The sequence below is a fragment of the Miscanthus floridulus genome, chromosome 1 (genome assembly GCF_019320115.1).
Source record: "Miscanthus floridulus cultivar M001 chromosome 1, ASM1932011v1, whole genome shotgun sequence".
In the NCBI taxonomy this organism is placed as follows: domain Eukaryota; kingdom Viridiplantae; phylum Streptophyta; class Magnoliopsida; order Poales; family Poaceae; genus Miscanthus; species Miscanthus floridulus.
Genome location: NC_089580.1, coordinates 165,999,881 through 166,020,500, shown reverse-complemented (window position 1 = coordinate 166,020,500; position 20,620 = coordinate 165,999,881). Strand labels below are relative to the sequence as shown.

General features: G+C 41.9%; 3 protein-coding genes across 8 annotated transcripts; all 3 read right to left on the bottom strand.

Annotated features, from left to right (window-relative positions):
• Positions 1 to 159: 159 nt before the first annotated feature.
• On the bottom strand, positions 160 to 2,678 carry LOC136466704 (uncharacterized). The gene is made up of 3 exons (XM_066465199.1): positions 2,313 to 2,678; positions 978 to 1,379; positions 160 to 899 (listed from the first exon to the last, which is right to left on the bottom strand). Exons 1-3 carry the CDS (start codon positions 2,676 to 2,678, stop codon positions 336 to 338), a joined length of 1,332 nt encoding a protein of 443 aa, XP_066321296.1. The 3' UTR covers positions 160 to 335.
• A 1,106-nt stretch (positions 2,679 to 3,784) lies between these two features.
• On the bottom strand, positions 3,785 to 5,606 carry LOC136546845 (uncharacterized). Its single transcript, XM_066538816.1, has 6 exons — positions 5,498 to 5,606; positions 5,262 to 5,408; positions 4,922 to 5,005; positions 4,708 to 4,805; positions 4,539 to 4,601; positions 3,785 to 4,451 (listed from the first exon to the last, which is right to left on the bottom strand). Exons 2-6 carry the CDS (start codon positions 5,302 to 5,304, stop codon positions 4,347 to 4,349), a joined length of 393 nt encoding a protein of 130 aa, XP_066394913.1. The 5' UTR covers positions 5,305 to 5,408; positions 5,498 to 5,606; the 3' UTR covers positions 3,785 to 4,346.
• Positions 5,607 to 6,680: 1,074 nt separating this feature from the next.
• Positions 6,681 to 16,920, bottom strand: LOC136546803 (phosphoinositide phosphatase SAC8-like). Of its 6 annotated transcripts, none has more exons than XM_066538776.1 (20): positions 16,627 to 16,920; positions 16,417 to 16,497; positions 14,462 to 14,589; positions 14,246 to 14,337; positions 11,949 to 12,039; positions 11,671 to 11,727; positions 11,549 to 11,582; positions 11,234 to 11,314; positions 11,031 to 11,137; positions 10,646 to 10,732; positions 10,485 to 10,562; positions 9,471 to 9,664; positions 9,233 to 9,331; positions 9,002 to 9,101; positions 8,198 to 8,306; positions 8,041 to 8,113; positions 7,851 to 7,944; positions 7,425 to 7,511; positions 7,201 to 7,267; positions 6,681 to 7,060 (listed from the first exon to the last, which is right to left on the bottom strand). In XM_066538776.1, the coding sequence occupies exons 1-20, from the start codon at positions 16,805 to 16,807 to the stop codon at positions 6,933 to 6,935; spliced, it is 1,968 nt and encodes a 655-aa protein (XP_066394873.1). In that variant the 5' UTR covers positions 16,808 to 16,920; the 3' UTR covers positions 6,681 to 6,932. The 6 variants fall into 6 exon arrangements, with proteins under 6 accessions (XP_066394873.1, XP_066394880.1, XP_066394888.1 ...); XM_066538783.1 differs by having other exon boundaries at positions 11,982 to 12,039; positions 16,627 to 16,919; XM_066538791.1 differs by having other exon boundaries at positions 9,471 to 9,535; positions 16,627 to 16,918.
• Between the last annotated feature and the right edge of the window lie 3,700 nt (positions 16,921 to 20,620).

Genomic DNA, 20,620 nt, shown 5'->3' with positions numbered 1-20,620 from the left:
TGAGGAAGGAACTGCTCAGGTTCCAGCAACTTGGAGATTTCAATAACATTCTAGTAAAACATTCCAGCTTTACATTACAGCGACGATCAGCTAATGGAGATCTCAATAATCATTATGATAACACATATAGCATTAATAATGATAGCATATTTAATCAAATATAGCATCTCTGATAACACATATTTAATCAAATATAGCATCTCTGATAACACATATAGCATCTCTGATAGCATAGCATATACTGAACAATACTGATTGCAGTGCCATTGATAATGATAACAGTAGCATAAGAAAACTACCACTACCAGATATAAGTGACTCCACTCTCACCAAACCTACACTCCACTCTCACGACTAGCTGTCTTGCCTACACTAGCACTCATCGCCTTCACAATCTTCGCTCTCTTCGCCTTCACGTATGCCCTTTGATCATCGTCCATGGTGGTCAAATCACAAAACATAATTTTTTGTTCCTGCTCCCACTGCAGCCGCTCCTCCTCCATCTGAAGCCTGCATTGCTCAAGCATCATATCCTTCTCCCACCTTTCTTTCTTCATCATATGTTCCTCGATCTTCATTACCAACAAATTTTGCATCATATCCTTGTACTCGTCATCTTCTTCATTTTTTTTCAGCTTGTCTTTGGATTGCTTTCTACCCGGAGGTCGGGCTTTCTTGGCAGAAGGGATTGAGGAGCTTTCTTGGCCTTGGGCGGTTGACTCATCGTCCTCTTGTTCACTTCCTACCGGGAGGTTGAGCTCTCTGGACTTGCCCGGCTTCTTGTTGCCTTCAAGCGTTGATTCGAACTTCTGAGTGTGCCTCAACGTGAGCCAACAATGTTCGAATTGACAATTTTTGCCGTTCGCTTTTCTGGCATACCTTGCTTGGGCTTCCAGCAGCTGCAGCAAAGATCAAGTGCATGATTAGATATATAGCAATGACAAGATATGGGATGAACCAAGTGCAAGATCAATTACATGCTCTTGGTATGGAATGCCGCTTGGATGACGACGCTCGACCTCCTCGTAGTAGCCTTGAAATTTCATGCACTCCTTTAGTATGATCCTAAAGCGATGCTCGAGTGAATTGGGAGTCCTATCGGACTCAAAGTCCCTGTTCCTATGGAAATCATTTGCGATCCTCTCCCAATAAGTTTTTCCTGGCTGCTGATTCTCTATGATAGGGTCATTGCTGATATGAATCCAAGATTTGCAAAGTTGGATATCTTCAAGATTAGTGTAGTTGCTGCCTCGCTTGGATTTGCCGCCAGTACTTGGAGTGGCATCCTGCTGCCTCAACAATTCCAAATCATCATCCACTTCCTGTGTCAATATATTTGTGAAATATCCACTTCCTGCTGCACTTGAAGCCCTTGGTTGCTACAAAGAAATATACAGAAATATGAGTGTTGATTCAGATTCAGCTATTAGAACAATCTTAACTCAATGACTGATGATAGCTAAATTATTAAGGAAGTTCTTTACTCACTAACAATGCCACCGACTGAAAAGGAGCTTGGCAGCTCTGTACATTGAGAAGCTGTCCTGACTTAAGAGCAGAACTAGCTAACCAGTTCAAGCCCTACTACCATATATGATGTGTTTAACAACAATGGGTCAAACGTGGCGGTTAAGACAACTTATAAACTTTATGTATAGCAACCTGTTTTACAAGAATGCCCTAATTACCTTAACTGAACCAAGTAAAATGGCATACAATTGCACATGACTATGATGAAGGCAAGTATGTAATAGATTGCAAAGAAACTTCAGAAGCCCAAAGTTCAAACTTGTGATACTTATACTGAAACTCATCACAATGGCATACAAGCAACAAGCCACAACATCTAGTGTCTAGAGGTAAACTCAACTATTTAATTCACAATAAATGCCTAAACACCATGATGGAACTCTAGTGCCAGAGTACTCCTATGACAATGGAGTATTAAATTGGAACCCTCTGTAGCATTGCAAATGTGCAGATCCCCAAGATCAGACATCATGAAAATCCAAGATTATGCAGTAGAGGCAGCTCTTAGGTAAAGATTATCATATCTGAATCTAGTGCAGCTACAGCTTTGCATCTGAATCAAAAAGAATATACAACTGCCACTGTTATAAACCAGGTGGGTTTATGTTTAACCCTAGAAAAGAAAGGCTGAACTAGGACTTGTTGGATTGTTGATATGTCAACTACTATGTGTTCAGATTAGATACCCAAGACAAATTGGCTATCAATATTGACGCAAGCTCTCTTAGGAATGAATCAGAACTTCAGAAGGCTCTCTTGGGAATGAAATTAGCACAACTCACCGAGTAGTCAGGCGTCCAATGGTTGGGGCTGAAGTCGTCGCCGGCAACCTCATAGACATGTTCTGGTGATGTTGTGGTGCTGCCGGCGTCCCAGGTGGCGGCGTGAGGCTCCGTGAAGGTCAACGCGCGAGGGCCGAGTAGAGGCTGGTCGTTGGGGAACTGGCGAGGTAAGCCGCTGCCGCCACTGCCGGGAGAAGGCATCCTGCCACTGCCGCCGCCGGGAGAAGGGCCTTCTTGGTGACGAGGCAGGTTGGCAGTGAGGGGAATCGAGGCAGATTGGCGATGAGGAGCGACGAAGGAACGATGTTTCATGGCAGCAGCTGGACGGGGAGGCAGCGCGCCTTCGGAGAAACCCGGCGCCACCATTTGCGGCTCCCCGCGCTGCCACAAGCCCACGTGATGCCCGCGCGACGCGCGAGTGTGGCTGCAGCCCCGCGACAGGCTCCACGCGGCGCAGTGCTCCTGGGGTGGACGGGGCGCTCGCGATGCCGTGCCGAGGTAGAGTTCGGGAGGGGAGGAGGCTCGCGGCTCGCGGCAGGAGCAGCACGGCAGCTCCCGAGTGGCGGCGGGGAAGACGAGCGGCAGCGGGGAAGACGAATCGAGGGAGGAATAGGAGGGCCTGTTTTCTGGGGATCTGAAACTAAATTTTGACAGCTCTCCTAAAATGGGAGCCCAAGTAGGAGTTGCATTGTAGTGGATTTTTTTGGATCAAGTCCCTAAATTTGGAATAGGGACATTTTAGGAGGTGGGCTGGAGTTGCTCTTACCAGGCTAAAAAAATGGCAGCCTGTTAAAAAATATTGTAATCACTATGCCTTTGTAATATCACTACGTATTTGTTTACTCAACTGTCACTCCGTTCATTCCTCAGCAAAGAACTGCATACGTATCTTCGGATTTGAACCACTATGTACCAGGATCAATCTGGTATGCTTGTGTTTTTTTAATATATACCCAGGACATCTCCTCTGTGTTCAAAATCGTTCCTGTGCCCTCCACTAGTGTATTTTTTCATGACGTTCTGGTGTCTTTCAACACAGTAGTACACTATTTCTCCAACCTATCCGATCCGCATGTTAGCTAGTGATTCCACTACACCCGACCTGAGTCTCTCCTCCTGTTCTCTCTCTGCAACGAAAGATCATCGTCTGCCATTATCTAGATTCTAGACGAGAGAATAGTGTTTGATCCTTTTGTTTTTGTTTAGCTCAGCTGGGCTGCCCACAGTAAATGTGGAGGCGGCATATGGGCTGGCCTATGAAGAAAAGAGGCCTGGCTGCACTCGTGGCCCAGTCCCTGAGGCTCAACAGTCTCCGACTCGCGGTGTACGGTGTACCATAAAGAGAGGTACTTCCCGCTACACGTGTCCTCTCCCGGCGCCATCCGTTGTAGTACCGGGAGTCTCCACGTAGTCTAGACCGGCACATGGTAAACGAGGTTTAATTCAATCAATGATAATTGATGGTTGCCCGTAGCCATCATGCATCAGAGCCATACTGATGTTTAGTAGCAGCTAAACTTTTGCTATAGCAAATGGATCCAAACAGGTGCGAAGCTATACACCGGCAGGTCACATCTCTCATTCAAGTTAAACAGATTTCATAGGAAACACGGATATGCTGCTGCAGCAGGGCGGACGCTAAATGTCACATTGCTTTGCTTCTCATTCTGCTGGGGCTGGTAGTACAGAGCAGCACTACCGCCACGCTATACTACTACGTTGCAGCAAATGCTGGCTGCGATTGACCGACGTTGACCAAACTGAGAAATCAATCACAACGTTGCTGGTGCTTAGAATTGACTGATTGTGATTGTGCAGAGAGGAACCGACCAACGGGTGGGTTACAGCCATGCATATGGTTCGTGGCGTCCTGCCGGTGACTCTTCATGAGCTACGTACGCAGACCTGCTGGTTACAGCCAAGGCGAAGGCGCCGTAGGCAAAGCCAGCGCGGGGCTGGAAAAGCGCACTAGCCTGAGTTGATACCCCGCGTTCAGACACAGCCGCACCGACCGACCGCGGAAACCGGAAAGAATCATCGCTTCCACCACCAGGTCTCCGTGTTTTTCCTGATCTGCTGCGCGAGGGTGGCGAAGTTCGCGGCTTCGCTCTCGAGCTCCGCGGACTGCTCGGTTATTCTCTGGGGACAGGGAGGATGATGGCCATCGCTCAGCGTCGGTCATTTATTTGTATAAGAGAAAAATCACGAACTGGTGGATCCATTTACCGCAAGTTTCTCCTGCCGCTCCACGAGCTTTTGTTTCGCGTGAGCCGCGGCGGCCGCGGCGTCCTGCAATGTACAGTATGTCAGTATATATGTGCCACTGAGTCCGGCAAATCATCACAAAAATGAGCTATTCAAAATAGTACCGGTGAGACTGTGGATAGAGAGTTACCCCTTTGAATTTGTATTTGGTGAGGATCTCTTGGGTGCTTTTCTTCCGTGGCGTGTGAACATCGCTTGATCCTTCAAACAGCTGCTCTCGCTCCACGTCTAGGGATAGCAGCAGCAGACGCTATTTTTATGATTAGATTAGAAAAGGGACATCCGTACGCACGTACCGTCTTCTTCGACTTCACACACATGCTAGCTGGAATCTGTTGCCGTACCTGTCTTGCTCTTAGTATTGTTCACAACAGACGTGGACGGTGGTGCTGCCTTTGACGGTGCTTCGTCGTCGATCTTGATGTCATCTGCAGTGGATTATGGGATGGTTCTTCAGTATGCGCCAGGGGCATAACCATAGTTTTAAATCTCCCGCTCCGCTATAGCATTTCGAGGCAGGGTGCTGTTATTTGTGTTCATGTACAATTTAGCCGCTATATCCCGCTATAGCTCCACTATTAGCTGTTTTAGATATATACCACTAAACACCTTAGCCCGCTATTTAAAACATTGGGCATAACACAGGGATGCAAAGAGAGATCAGAGAGGGAGACAGAACAGAACCAATTGTCAATTCTTGTGTTGGCACTGGTCCCTTATTTCCCATTGCCAACAAGATTGCGCGCCCAGAGGACTGTTAACGTAGTTTTGCCGTGTGAAATTTTCCTTTCTAATCCTCTAGTCTTAGGGCATCATCGTCAAGAACTCCAGCTGCAAAATCCACATCGTGCAACAAGATCAGCAGTGAGCACAAGAAATCATTCTCCAAGACAGAAGAATGCGAATTCTGATCCAACTACCTGCAACCGAGGATGGAAACGGAGCGACGCGTGAAAGGCAGCCTCGTTCAAAGTTGTTGAATGCAACATGACAGAGGTCGGTTTGAGTTCCTAATGCAAGATAGCAAAGCAAACAGATGAAAGAGATTGGGGCAGTTATTTTGCTGCTAACCACATTTAGACACCTTGAAATGTGGCTTGCCACAAAGGGTTGGTGATCTTATTTTTGGGCAGTCCAACTCCAGCTCCTTTTTGAAATAAATTATAGGCCACGAATCAAACAACGAAATTGCACGCTAAACTTTCTCTTTTAAATACGTCCAGGAAAAATTTCACGCTGAAACTGGGATGAAAAGGTTGCTAGTTTGTTTTTAGAATTGCAAGCCAAAAGGATCGCTCTGTTTTGTCGTTCTCTCTCCATCCTAAAATAAATGCATTTGTAGGATTTATCGCTGAGATCAATGTTACTAGGAGATTACATATATAGCCCCCTAACAAAAATTGTTCAAATATGTAATAATTGTGCTTTTGTGAATAGAGAGAGTAGTAAAGTATACTAAAGCTAGGTGGTCCCATAACTAGGTGGTTCCATAACTAAAAGTGCACTTGTTGTACGATAATTTTTTAATGCTAGAGTGTATTTATTATACGACAGAGACTAGAAGTGCATTTATTATAGGACGGAGACGGTACTGAGATAAGGACAAGACAATAGAAATATTGTCAACCATACAAAAGAATTCTTGTAAATAATGTAAGTCCAGTACAATGTACTCATTTCTTAACGTTGTGCATATTCAGGCATTATCGCAGAGCAATCTAAACCCCGTTTTGCTGCATGAATTCTACACGAATTTTCACCAGAAACGAAATCTGCCTTCTGCCGGATTCCATAAAGCTCCACAGCAACACGAGCTACCTGAACCAAAAACTGGCATTGCCTAGTTTCACACTTTTACCCTCTATCTCCATGTGCCCCGTGCCCCCGTAGTTGTAAATCCTAGCCAGCAAAATCCAAACGAGCAAACTCGACTGTATAGCGCTGCGTCGCATTTTACTTGGCAAACATCTGTGCCTGATAAGAAGAACATCTTTGTGATGCCTCACCTTCATTGTAGAAGACAGAGGGACGAAGGTCTCTTTTCTGTGTCATGCAACTATGCAAGAGCCTCGCTACCACCCAGTCATCACACTAAAAAATACGTGGTCTCTCGGATTTATTTATTACAAATTTGGACTTTGGAGGCGCAATTCTCTATTCATGGATACATGTCAAGTATATAACAAACAGACTGGAGTCAAACTAGGCTTACAAATTAGCAGCTTCAGATTACAGGACCGGCAGGCCATCCTGCCTCCTTATACTCTTGCAATGAGTAAAACAACATTCTAATCCTTTGACCTTTAATTTCTAACAAAAGGCAATATGAAAGGGGAGGGAAAAAAAGACCAATAATTAAATTAGACCACACAGACGGGGCCTAGAGCAAAACTGTTTTCCATTGGCTTTCACCAAGGCTACTACTCCGACTGTTAAGCCCGCACAGATAATGGAGGAGATCAAGTGTTGTGCGTTCCGTCCAACTGCAGATGAGACGAGACAATAGATATAAAATTTTGTGATTTGTGCAATTTAGTTTTTTTCAAAGAGAATACGAGCACAACTCATGTAAGCAGGCTCTATCAAAACTTCAGAACTCTGGAGTCAAGCAAGGCAGGCAGACCTTGACTGAGAGTGAAAGTTGTTGCGGTAATCCCACCAACTATGATTGCTGAAGCCACAGGCAGATACTGCAGTATGTTTTCGCAACAGCCACACAAGGTGAGACCAACAGCAGAGTTATTTAACTTTTTTTAGAGGATGCTGTTTAACCATACAAGGGTAGCAATTCCCATCAGATAAATGAAAAGGCCCACAAGTAAGACTGGCAAAATATTAGTTAATTACCGAAGAAGATTCAAATCCACCATTATGAAAAGGAGAGGAGCTGCCTTGGCTGACTGTATAATAACCGCTAATAAGGTCAAGAGCATCCTGAAGACAAATAATGAAAGAGGCACATGATAAGAATAAGTTCATTGAGTATAAACTGTGTGATCAACACAAGGGTGTAGACAGGGATAATCTAGCAAGAAGCACAGGGAAATAAAATAGTAGTATCATTACATGGCTGTAAAGTTGCATCTGAATCAATATATCTCATGGTACCTCCTTAAACATTGAAAAGATAAATGATGCGATGCACTCTTGCTACATCATGTGAAGTTTAGCTAAGTGCTCCAGCAACTGAAGTGAAGATTGTACAAGAAAAAGGCCTAAGAGGAGCGATCGCTGATAGGGCTAGAGCAAATATTTGAGCACAACATAACTTACTTGCCGCACTCCATCATGAAAATTATTCAAATAATATCTTGAAAGAGCACTCATTCCATCTTTAATTAGTCCAGGTAATGTCTGCCTTCCATATCTGTGTTACATCAATAGTTCCCATGTAAGTTAGCCAAGCAACACTTACACATCAGAGTTTATTCGCGAATTATTGAGGCAGTAAATGCTAGAGTACCTCACTAGATCCCCTTTCAAAGCATAAGAACCAGCGTACTCCAGGCTCAGCTCATCACCGTGCTCAACCCATACTGCCAGGGAATTCATGACCACAAGACATTTAGATAAGAGTCTAATTATTGGCAATAAACATTTAACCATAAAAGATACCTTACATTTTTTGAATATATCATTAATGTTATCAGAGAGAGAAATGTTTTCAGATGACAATAATGCCCCCATCCGCTGCAACTGAGAATCCAATGATTTTCTTGCCAGGAAACTCTGTAAAGGAGGAGAAAGGATGTTCCAAAGGAGTTAATGAAATGATAAAAACCCATAGTTTATTAATGCATTTCAAAAGCACCAATTTTAGTTTCGCGGTCCTGCTATTCTGTTCTTTTAACCATCAGCATTGCATCCAGTTGCATGCTCTGCGTAGAACTGAGGGACTATTGAGCACAGGTTACATCATTCTCTTGCTTGTTACCATGTTTAGCAAGGTACTTTCATGTACAGATGCTCATTAGGAAGAACTAGTTATGTAAAGACAAGTGCATAATACCAAGTTCTAACTAACATGTAAGTGAACAAAATAAATTAGGATAGGCTTTCCAATGACAGATGATTGTCAGGATAGAAGTATATATTAGTGAGCTCCCATCACCTTTTGTGCTTGGGGACTCCAAAAACAGCTGCTTGTAGGTGGGGCCACGCAGGTGGTGTTGGGTGTTGGGTGGGGTGGGGGCACTAACTGATATATACAATCTGTTATTTGAGATGACATGGCCCGCTGACAGATGAGGTCTGGAAAATTAATGCAAATAGTGTGTGTGTGTGTGTGGGGGGGGGGGGGGGGGGGGGGGGGGGGGGGTTCTATAACAGATGTGTGAAAACTGTTATCAAGATGTACCTTATTAAATTTATTTTGAAAATTAGTACATAACACATTGAATCACAGAATAAGATGACGTGCAAACCTGTGTCACATTTGTACGGTCCAGGCAATCAATGCAATTGGACCTAAGTACACCACTTTGCTCCCACAAAATCTCTCCTTTAGTGTTCATAAGAAAATATCTGCTCAGCTGGCCCAGAAAAGAAGCAAAAGCAAATTACTTGCCACAGTTAAACCTTTAGTTATGAATAAATCTCAAAGCAGTGTGCTTAGGAAAAAACTAAGCATGAAATGTTAGATATTCGAAAATTACCCTTGCTTATGAATAGCTTCCTCAATTTGATTATAGAGAGCTTGCAAATTGTCAAAGTTACCTCCACGACAAACATGATGGAACTCAAAATGTATATACCTGTAAGGCGGAAGGACCACATCCAGCAGATAACTAATAAATTTTATGTAAATGTTTAATCCTTGGGGTAAGGTAATCATTTGATTACTTGTAAGAACAGAAACTAATACAAGTAAGCATTTCCAAGAAACATAATAACCTGACACCAGGAATTCTGCCCATTTCAGCAGCAAATGCATTACTCAAATCTCCTTCATCACCTTGCTGCAAGTAACAACAGATTAGATGAACCGCTGTCTCTCGATGGCCAAAAAGAACAACTGTTCGGCGGAGATGGTGCAGCCTCTCCCTTGTTTTTTTTCTCTTAATGAAATGAGAATGCAGCTCTCCTGCCTAGTTCGAGAAAAAAATAACTGTTTATGGGTCTCCAAGTTAGTATACCAACTACCAGCTACAAGGTAGGAGAATGACTAACCCTCAAGCTTAAGTGCACTAAGGACTACAAGACTTCCCTATATTTGGCAATTAATTGAACTGGTCTGCCATACTTTTTTCGTCATAAAAAAAAAGATCAGATATATGACATATGTGCTTTTTCCACGAAGGCATGATCCTGCTTCAAGCATATTGTCTTTTCTTTCAATTATCATTTTACTAATCTTGCCTGAAATCAAGCAAACAAAGAGTTGAATGCCATAGCATTAGTGCAAAACTGTAAACTAAGTTCTTCCCCTCAAACAAACTGCAAAGTTGGCACTAGTGAACGTGTAGTAAATATTGCTTTGCTTTGTAAAACCCATAATACCCATGTCACGGTCCTGGAGCAGGTAAGCCCAACAGCTGGCCCATTAAGGCCCACAGTACTGCCCACACAGGCTGTAGCACACATGAACAGTACAAGGGTTCTGTAACAGTGGCCCACTCTCCTAGAGCGTGGTTATTGGTCCATTATGTTTAGCAGAATAGATTATGTAGTCCAGAGTCTTCCAATAGGTTCCTTAGGGTTAGGAATCAAGTCATGGTATCCTACCTAAATAAAGGGAGTTAGAACTATTAGAGGCAAGAAAGAACTAAGGGATTAAGCCTCTCCCTCCAATTTTTGTCCAAACCCCATTCACCGTTATCAAAAAAGAAAGAAAATCACCAAATTTGCGTGTAACAACCCATTTGCTTAATAAAAAAAGTATGTTACATCAATGTATATAAAACTTACTTTATCAGTCAAGTCAATAACAATTGTCTCGCCATATCGTTGTGAAAGATCATGGAAGTGGCGTTGAACAACCTTAGGCTGTATGGAATCAGTTTAAGAGAAGTCATCAGGCTATATTAAGTATGGGGCCACTACAAAAGTAAAATGTAACAAATTCTTACAGTTTCTTCATGTTCAATAATGCTAAGTCGTGGTTTGTAGCTTAAATCCACTATTTGCTCCCAGAGAAGTGGAATTGATCCTCGAACCTAACAAAGTAACAAGGGAATGAGTAAGCTTGTAAAGTGTTGAAAATGGGACACAAGTAAATGACATTCTAAAACATTCATGGACAATTAAATGTTTGTGACCACATTTCATTGTTAAGTAGTTCAAATAGCTATGGTCATTTAGATGATGGGTTCTAGTGCCATTTTCATCTTGGCATTGGACTCTATTGCTTTGCATGCATTATTATGACATAGCATTGGTTAAAAAAGCCATGTAATATGAACATCATCCAGCAACCAGCACCAAGAAATTTCATTTATTATGTCATGAAGCCACCTGTATAAATGAGGATGTGAGACCTTCATACTCAACCAACTGTTCTGTTTCTACAAAATTTGCTGTGGCGCCTTCAAGATTCGCACCCCTTCTCCACATTCTTGTTCCTGCAATGAGCGCATTACAATTTAGAAGTATCATTGTGTTCTATAAGTTACTCATGTTTCAAGAAGTGTCAGCAAAAAAGAAAAAAAAAGTGCAACCTAAACGCCTGTTGCATCTCCTTGAGAACAATGTTATTCTGACTGGTCTATCCTTCAAGGTAAATTGCGCTGACTGAAAACGTACAGGAGTTAAGGACACCAGCTTACTGACCATTGTTTGTCCTCCAATTATAGAAAACAATGGGCATGCATTGCAACTTTTTGAAACATTTCCTTCTAATTTGGATATATGATAACAAAGTAGAGAGCCCACATTATGCATGCAAAGCAAGTATATACTATATATGCACCCCTAAGCGATAAAGATACAAAAAGAAAACAGTGACATGGAACTATCTAATTTTTTTTGGATATTTCCTTGTATCAGTGGGACGATGAACTCATCAAGCTGCAGAAAATTATCCAGAAAAAATTAGAACATAAGCAAGGATACAAATAGATAAAATACATAAGTCAAATCCTTCATAAATGTTTACCTTAGCTTCAATAAGCTCCTCTAACAAATTTTTGTTCCAAACAAAACGTGGATCAGCCTGACCAAAAAAGAAAGAAGAAAAAATGGTAGGCACAATGATTCCTTAACTGTATAATCAACAGGGGGAATGTCATGATCCCATATCTCGAAAAAAGAGTGAAATTTGTGCGTAACTGCAAGGAAAATGTTTGTTTTGTTTTGAAAGTTTTTGTAGCCTAAAAGTGCATACCTAACTGTCAACAGACTAAAAAACTAACAAAGCCACAAAGATTTGAGTACCGTGGGACATATCAAATGACAATCATCACGAACCTGCTTCCATAGTGGTTTATGTATCCTCCCTGCAGTCAACTTGGATGCCCTCTGCAAGCTACATAATCATAGTGTTTATAACTTTATCGCTATTGAAGAGCACTACATCATCACATTATTCCCCTCTCGTCAGTCAGACACAATCCAGTATATAACAAACGAAAAAGAAATGCACCAAAGAGGCATTTGGTACATGATAACAGTCATACAACTAGAAGCTATTAAAAAGTGCTCAATAGATCCATACTTCGAGAACCTACTACACATCTGTGCAAGGAACAATGGAACTAACAGGCAATCAATTAGTTACAAACGCAGGCAAGGAGATGAACGATATGGGAGGCTTTAGATCAGAATCTCTGGATACAGGACATTCAGGGTGCTCTGACTGTTTCGGATCTTACTGATTACCAGGAGGTTTGGGATTTAGTTGCGGAGGTAGAGCTTCAGCTTGATACACCAGACAGTCATCCTTGGTGGTTTACTAAGTCGGGATAGTATACAGTCAAATCAGCCTACAGAACATTGTTTGTTGGATCAATGTCCTTGCCTGGAGATCTAATTTGGAAGATCGGGGCACCAGAGAAGTGCCATTTTTTTCTCTGGTTGGTGGCACATGAGAGATGTTGGACTGTGGAGAGATTGGCCCGAAGGGGGTTACCTCATCTGGAGCACTGTCCTTTCTGCGTACAGGAAGACGAGATCTCCATCATATCGTTTCTGGATGTGTTTTGTTTGTAGAACGGTGTGGTTCCTTCTGTTTCGCCGCTACAGATTACCAGATTTCTCTCCCTTCCCAAGTGACAAGAGATTCTTTGAATGCTGGATACAAATCATTGCTTTCTTCCCTGAGGACTTCAACCATGGCTTGACGGTGCTTGGCTGCTTTGGAAACATCATAACAATTGTGTGTGTAAATGGAGTTTCTTCCTAACATACAGCTTGTGGCTAGAAATATCCTTGAGGAGGCTCAGCTTTGGAGCATTGCTGGCGCTGGCACCCAGGGGGCTAGCCCAGTTTGAGGTGGTAGCCAGGTAGAAGGTTTCTTTAGATGTTAGGTCAGGTTGTGTTCTTTGATGAAACAAGCGCATATGTAACTCTCTAATGGGTTCGACTCCCCGTGGGAGCGAATTTCAGACTAGGGTTAGAAAAATCCCTCGTCTGTCCCACGCCAAAGCAGGTCCAAGGTATGGCCCAAGGTCGTGGTCGTTCTCACATGGGCTATGGTACCACTGTGTATGGGTAAAGCAGGGGTTCGGGGGGTTTCTCGACCTACGTGAAAATGTCTTGTTCTTAATAAAAAAAATGGCCAAGGGCTGTCTTTCCCCCCCACAGGTCGAGTTTTTTTTTTTAACATGAGGCCCCAATCCTAGTAACTTTATGATATAGAGAATGCGATGTAAAAAATATCTTAGGTGGCACAAGCTTTACATAACAGAAGTTGGGTGGCTGACATCAAGGGGGCTTTGACAGTTGAGGTCTTGTTGGAATACATGCAACTTTGGGACATGGTTGATAATATTACCCTTCAACAAGACACTCCTGATCAGCACCATTGGAGGCACACAACCGGGCTCTTTTCTCTAGCAAATTAGCCTATATGGCGTTTTTCATAGGGACCGTCAATTTTGCACCTTGGAAGCGGATTTGAAGCCCTCCCCCCCCCCCCCCCCCCCCCACACACACACACACACACACACACCTCGATCAAGGCCATTGCTGGACTGCTGACTGACTTGCAAGACACCCTTGTGATCAGGGTGATGAAACAATACAACATATCCTGATTGCTTGTGTGTTTGCAAGGCAGTTTGGACAGCTATTTTTTCTGTGTTGGGGTTGCTTCCTCTTGCACTGAACCAGAGGACTCTCGTTTCAGTAGCTGGTGGAGCAAGGCAGTTCCTAAGGAGATAATGAAAGGGCTTAATTCGCTAATAATCTTATTTGCTTGGGAGATTTGGAAACATAGGAACCACTGTGTCTTTGAGGGTGGTAGTCCTTGCTTTCAAAAAGTTCTGCTTGTAGTTCATGAGTGTAATCTGTTGTGCTAAGGCTTTACATCCACTCCTTTGTAGGTCGTTGCCATCGGCTGCTTAGGCTCCTGATGGGTTTTTTGGTTGTGTGTTTTCCTGCGTTGTTCGAGAAAAACATATATATATATCTTAGGGATGTGCACAATCACTACATAAAGGTTGTTGGCCTTTTCTGAAAAGCCTATATCTTTCGGTTGCCTTATTTGGGTACATGCATGACAAAGCACTTACTTTAGTGTCAAATCCCTGTCGTATGAATAATACAATCCACAAGTAGTTTCTGCAATTCTCAGGAGAGACATGAAGTATGCCTCATCCCTTCTCTGCAAGCAGATAGAGGTAGAAAACTTAAATGCAGCGACCAAGGACCAGAGAAATGCAATCAGTGTTTAGTTGTGACCAAGCAATGTGGATGAAATTGCACACTATGTGATAATGTTTACATACTTCCTGTGGAGTTAAGTGCTTTATAGCCTCGTTGCAGCATAAGAATTTCATGGAGTTCACATGGTACACAGGGGAGCCCTGATAAGAGCCTGCATCTTTACGAGAAGTGATAACAAGTACATAGCTTCCTGATGAAAACAAAGATTTGCAGAGTGAGAGCCCCATACCATAAAATTTAAACTTAAATTCCATATGACAGATAAATTAGCAGTTCTACAGTGGGGGAAAACATAATTAAGGCACAAGATACAAGTTTGATTATTTCATGGTTCTGAGCAGCGCAAGGATGTCAAATTCTAGAACTAGTGGGATTATTTTATGACACAACCCTTTTATACTATATGCCAGAGAGTACAGTTAATCCACAGAAATGGTCACAGTTTTTTGTTGGACATTTCCATTTTAGTTGATCACGGCTTGTTTCCAGCTTCTGCTGCTATGGTACTCTGCTTCACATGCAATTTATAAAACCACATTCAAATAAAATTCCATAATAAATTATAAATGGACATAGCTGCGAGAATATGACAAGGATAGCACAACAGTTCATACTATGGCAAATTTCTGTCTTAGAATATGCTACCACTTTATTGCCAAAAATGGAATCCTAAGTGCAAGAACACTATGACCTTAATGGAACTTTCCTTGAAATCGCAACTATACCTTACACATCAGCACATCGCAACTACTTATACTAGCGGAATCAGATTCTTTGTTAACCATTAACACAAGTACTCTCTACACAGTAAAGGAATCCTCACAGTGAAATGAAAAACTAACCAAAAACACATCCAGGGACCAAAATCATCACTCAGTTTTGCCACCTAGTATTTTTGGTTGCATAGCAGTGAAGCACACTTTTAAGATTTTCTATTCCTTGACTGCAGAAAGTACACGTTCAGTTGACCATTAAATGTGTTAGCATGGCACTCTGCAGCAGGTGCAAAATCGACTAAAACCACATTATCAATAGAGTTTAATGTACATCTAGCTGCAAAGACAGCAACTTAGCAAGTCAGCAACACACAAAGAGTAGTTCATAGATCACACAGTGACCAAGTCCTAATTTGGAACACACAGAAATGTGAAATGTATAACAAATGGAAGTCCATGTGATGGCAGGCAATGTTCTCCATCTCGGTCACTGCTATTTAGGTGATGGCAGCAGGACATTACTTTGGTGTGAGAAATGGTTACATGGACAATTTTTATCTGACCTTGCACCATCTCTGTGGGTTTTTTTTTGTTTGGTTGGCGTCGCTAAATCAATGGACCGCTGATCATTTGGCTCATTATTTTTTCTCGAACATGCAGGAGAGCTGAGTATCATTATATTAAGAAGAAGACAACTCGAGAGCACAACGGCGAGGAGAAAAGAAACACTCGAGCCCCAGCCAAACGCCCTGTTCGTTTGGGCTTGTTTGGCTGATAAGCCATGACTGAAAGTACGGCTGATTTGGTGTGAGAGAAAAATATTGTTTGTTGGCTGAAAAAGTACGGCTTATAAGCCAAACAAGCCCAAGCGAACAGGGCGAAACTCCAAAATCTCATCTCTTATATAGCAAGAGACACATCTAGACAGGAAAGGGAAAATGCCATCCAGATAGCCCAAGCCCCCAAGATGATGACCAAATTCAAACCTCTCAGGACCTGCCCATCAACTCTTTCATTGGTTTGAGCCCACCAGTCATTGGTTTGAGCCCATCAACTCTTACAGTTTTACTTTGTAATCTTACCTTATTAGTTATTATACTGATTACTTGTCTAGCTAGTGCAAACAGTCTAAACAGGCTCACGGTTAGTAAGTAGGATCAAATGGCACTTAATGCGTCCCAAAAGAGACATTTGATGATATTACAGCAGAGCAGAACACTATTGCAGGCAAAAAATCAAAATACAAAAAAAAAGGATATGAAGTAGTTTGTAATTCGTGAAATTAGGTGAAGGTGACTCACCGGCGAGCAATCTTATGTTGCCGACCACCCCGTATATTCTGGAAACCTTGCAGTCGCTCCCAGTCCCAGCTGCGGCTTCCTCTGCCCGCGAAAAGACGAAGGTAAACCACACGTCCAGAACACCGCGCCGATTGACGAGCCATAACATCAATCAAAACAACACAAATCCGGAAGCACGCCACAACCCTTCGCGTCACTACACGGCTTGACCTGGGGAGAGAGGGCGGATGGAGCCGCCGGAGCGAGCGACGGCGAAGGCGGCGGCGCCGTCGAGCGAGCGGATCACGTAGCGGTCGCGGAACTCCCGCAGCTCGAGCTCACGGCTGCAGGATCCTGGACAGAGGGGTTCCTCAGAGAGCAGCGGCGCTCCGTCGGCGTCGGCGCTCGCCATCGGCGGCGAGCCGCGTGGTGCGGGACCTGGTCTCAGTTCGGATTGGTTTGGTTGCTTGGATCCGAACCGGGGGAGAGAGCAAAACAGTTGAAGGACTGAAAGGGACGGCGTGTAACGTGTTGCTGATCTGGTATCACATGTGGCCCAGCTCTGGATTTACTCGGTGGGCCCATGAGTAGTTGGGGAAAGGGCCAAACGGCACAGCCTGTTCGCTCGTTGGTTTCTGCCAGCCCAAACTAGTCAGCCAACAGTATTTTTCTCTCACAATAAACCAGCACCAGCCAATTCAAACCAGCCTAGAAACCAATCAGCGAACAGGCCGTATCACTCTTTCATGTGTTCGGATTTTAGAACTTCGGGCCTTTCCGATCTCTGGTCTTGCTTTCGGCATGTGACTCCGCTCTCTAGTTTTATTTTTCATACTAGCGTGTCCGTGCATTGATACGAAATAGTTAATATTATATATTAAAAATATATGGGTCGCATGATAAGATAATACTATAAAATTTAAATACCAATGTTAAAATAATATTTAATTAAAAAACAAAGTGTGTGAAATTAACATAAGTCACGGAGAGCGCGACGTCGCAGGCTTACAAACTCTACTTTATAGATCTTTTTCGTGATATGGCTAAGATAATATTTTATATTGGTCGGAAGAAATTTCCGATATCTATTTCTTTCGTGCGCCAATAAATACCAATGTTGAATATCCGAACTCGGATATAGATAAATCTAAACCCTCTAAACGAATTCGGTCTCGGATACGGTCGAAAAATATCCGTATTGTTTTCACCCCTACTCATAACAATGCCTAAATAAATGGATTACAAATTACATCCACCAAGGTTCATATGTAATAGACAAATTACATCCGCAAGGTCCATAGCTCCAACAAGTTAGAAAAAAACCAGAATTAAAAATTGAATTGTCTTAAGAACTAAAACAAACTAAAGCAGTTTTGTTGAGCCGCTAGTGATCGTGCTTGTCTGAAATTAAACTACATGCTAATCAACAGTATTGGACGAAATGGTCTATTTAAATGGCCACAGGATACACCGTATGTTTGAACAAATTGTATGAGTTTGATAGATACTGCTTCAAGACCCTGCAAATGGTAATATGTCAAAGAAAGTTAACCTTCCAAACTAACAAATATACATTAAGGGAGAAAATACAAATAGTCTCTGTAAAAACTGGCAAAAAAATAATAATTGCAGTAGGAGTCACTGGCTCCTCCTGATTCCTAAAAAAAAGTTTGAGACACATGTATATATAGGCTTTAAAAATAGGTTTTCTTTCACTTTGCTGGCAAACCAGTGCAGCTAATAAAAAAAATAGATCTACATGGAAACAGTGCAGTTAGCCTGACAACACCACGTGGCAACCATGACCTGCAAGCGCATACAACCATAGGCAAACAAATTATCCAGTCTAGGGATTCAGCATGTATGAGATGCAATAATTCAAGATAAAACTTATTCTTCTTTTTTTTGCACTTCAGTAAGATTCCATGTCGGCAGCTTGGGAAATATGATCATAAGAGAAAAAACATAGCTACTTATGCATGACTCTGATGGCACTTGTGCACATAGGCAATCAAGATGTTTGGTTTGTTAGGCACTGCATTGAAAACTGCGGTGATTGATTATACAGGATAAAACATTGAACAGTGCAAGTGAATCATTAAATGGAAAAGAGGACTTATTAGAACACTAAACTGACTTATTAAGACACATAACTACAAGCAATCACTTTAACTATATTTGTGTTCACAACTCAATGACCTTACAAACAAACCAAAATAATGGATCGGAACTCATGCTATGACATAATGGGCATCTTGTAACCCAGTATACTCAGATAGGATGCAACTTAATATTGTCATCTGGGGCTTCGAGCCCCGATGGAATTTTCTTCATTTATTTTTTGAATGAATGGGCATGACATGATTCAGATGTAATATAACCTCGAATTATTAGATGGCATTACATATGATTCAGAGAAGCGTTGCATCATATATGATTCATGTATAAGATAACTTCAAATTTTTGACAGGCCAAATTACACGTTCAGTCTTAGACTACTGCATAAAAATGGTCTAGGCCACTTCACTACACTAATCAGCTATATGCTTTCAAGATCGCTATCTACTGCTGAACACTGATCTCATGGACTTGCTATTGCCTCTAAACTGTGCTACTTGCCATCATCCCTACTATTAGCTGCATGGAGCTTCAGGGTCTCTACTTTTTGTTCACCAATAAAGCCTAAACTGCACTGCACATTTATAGGGCTGCATCACCACATGAGCGTCACTTTCTTGTCTGCACTAAACTATTGCATTCTTCAGGAGTTTCAGTGCATAATCATTGATTTATTATAGCACAAAGGATAAGAAAAACTCCTAGCCTGCTATAGCACACGATGACATCTCATGAATATTATGCTGTCAACCAATGAATCTCACTACTGTTGTTGATGATTTGCATAATGTAAATCCTGCAATCTACACATTCTTCTTTCTTCCCCTCTTTTACTGAAGCCAATTATTTTCCTGACATCAATCAGCGAAAGTGCATGCTCTCTTATTAGTTGAACATGGCATGTACATTTACCAACGCCTTGTAATCATGTACCTCATAGGCCTAAAATCCTCCTCAGACAGCTACAATCTACCACATACTCTCTATCATCTTCTCCCACACATCTGCATCTTGGGATCTAACTTCTCCTTCTACATCAAACTACAGTTACAACTCTGTTGTGCACCCTCCTAAGATGCAGGGCTCTACTTGTTTGTTGTATATACTATAGTCTATCATTTCTTCTCAACTAAATCTTCTTGGCTCTCAAACTGCGACTCAAAATCTCTCTTTCTCTAAACTCTCAAATTTACTTGTTTTCACTGAACATGCCAGTCTCACAACTGATTAGATATCACTCTACCACTTTCATTGCTCTTGAAATCTTCTTCAGAATACTATTCTGCAAAGGGCTTCTTTGATGAAAGCCTCTGAATATTGATCTTGTGACAACTACCATTTGCATAGCATGCCGGTCTTCAATTCTATCACTCCTTCACTCACACATCTACACTGCAACTACTAAGAAATTAAACACAGCAACACTCTTTTCTTTAGCACTCTTTTCTTTAGCTAGAAACTCTCTGACTTACATCTACTGAATTGCACTGCTTGAACCACCTACACTAAATCTTCTCATTTCTCCTCTCTAATGCAGTACAATGCCTCTGTCTTCTCATGAAATTCAGACTCCGCCTACTTTATCTGAACACACAAGTCTGCTAACATATTAGGTCCACTGCTCTATCAAACTATCACTGCTTTGACCACTTGCTGCATATGATAAAATACAAAACAAGATAATATTTGTAAAGACAAGTAATTTTGAATAATTTATTTACAATAAGAGGATCATGAAAAAGTAGCTTAATGATACAACATACTCATGTAGTATAATGACGACCACAATACATGGCAATCTCGCAGGACAATTCTTGTTCTAAGTGTGATAACACAAGATGGTCAACATTTGTTTGCTAAATATATCAAGATTGCTGAACGAATTTCATTTTTTAAAAGATGAGAACTTTATCTAGTCCCCACTAAACCAATCTAATCATATATGTATATTCTTAGAAAACTAAACTGATTGTTGTGATCAATGCCATTAGTGTATCAATGCCAACCATTAACTCATCCTATAGAGTTTACAAATGTAAGCCATGGCAATAAAATTGCAACAATTTAGGGCAAGTTTAATTTATTACCTATAGAAAAGTTCTTGCAT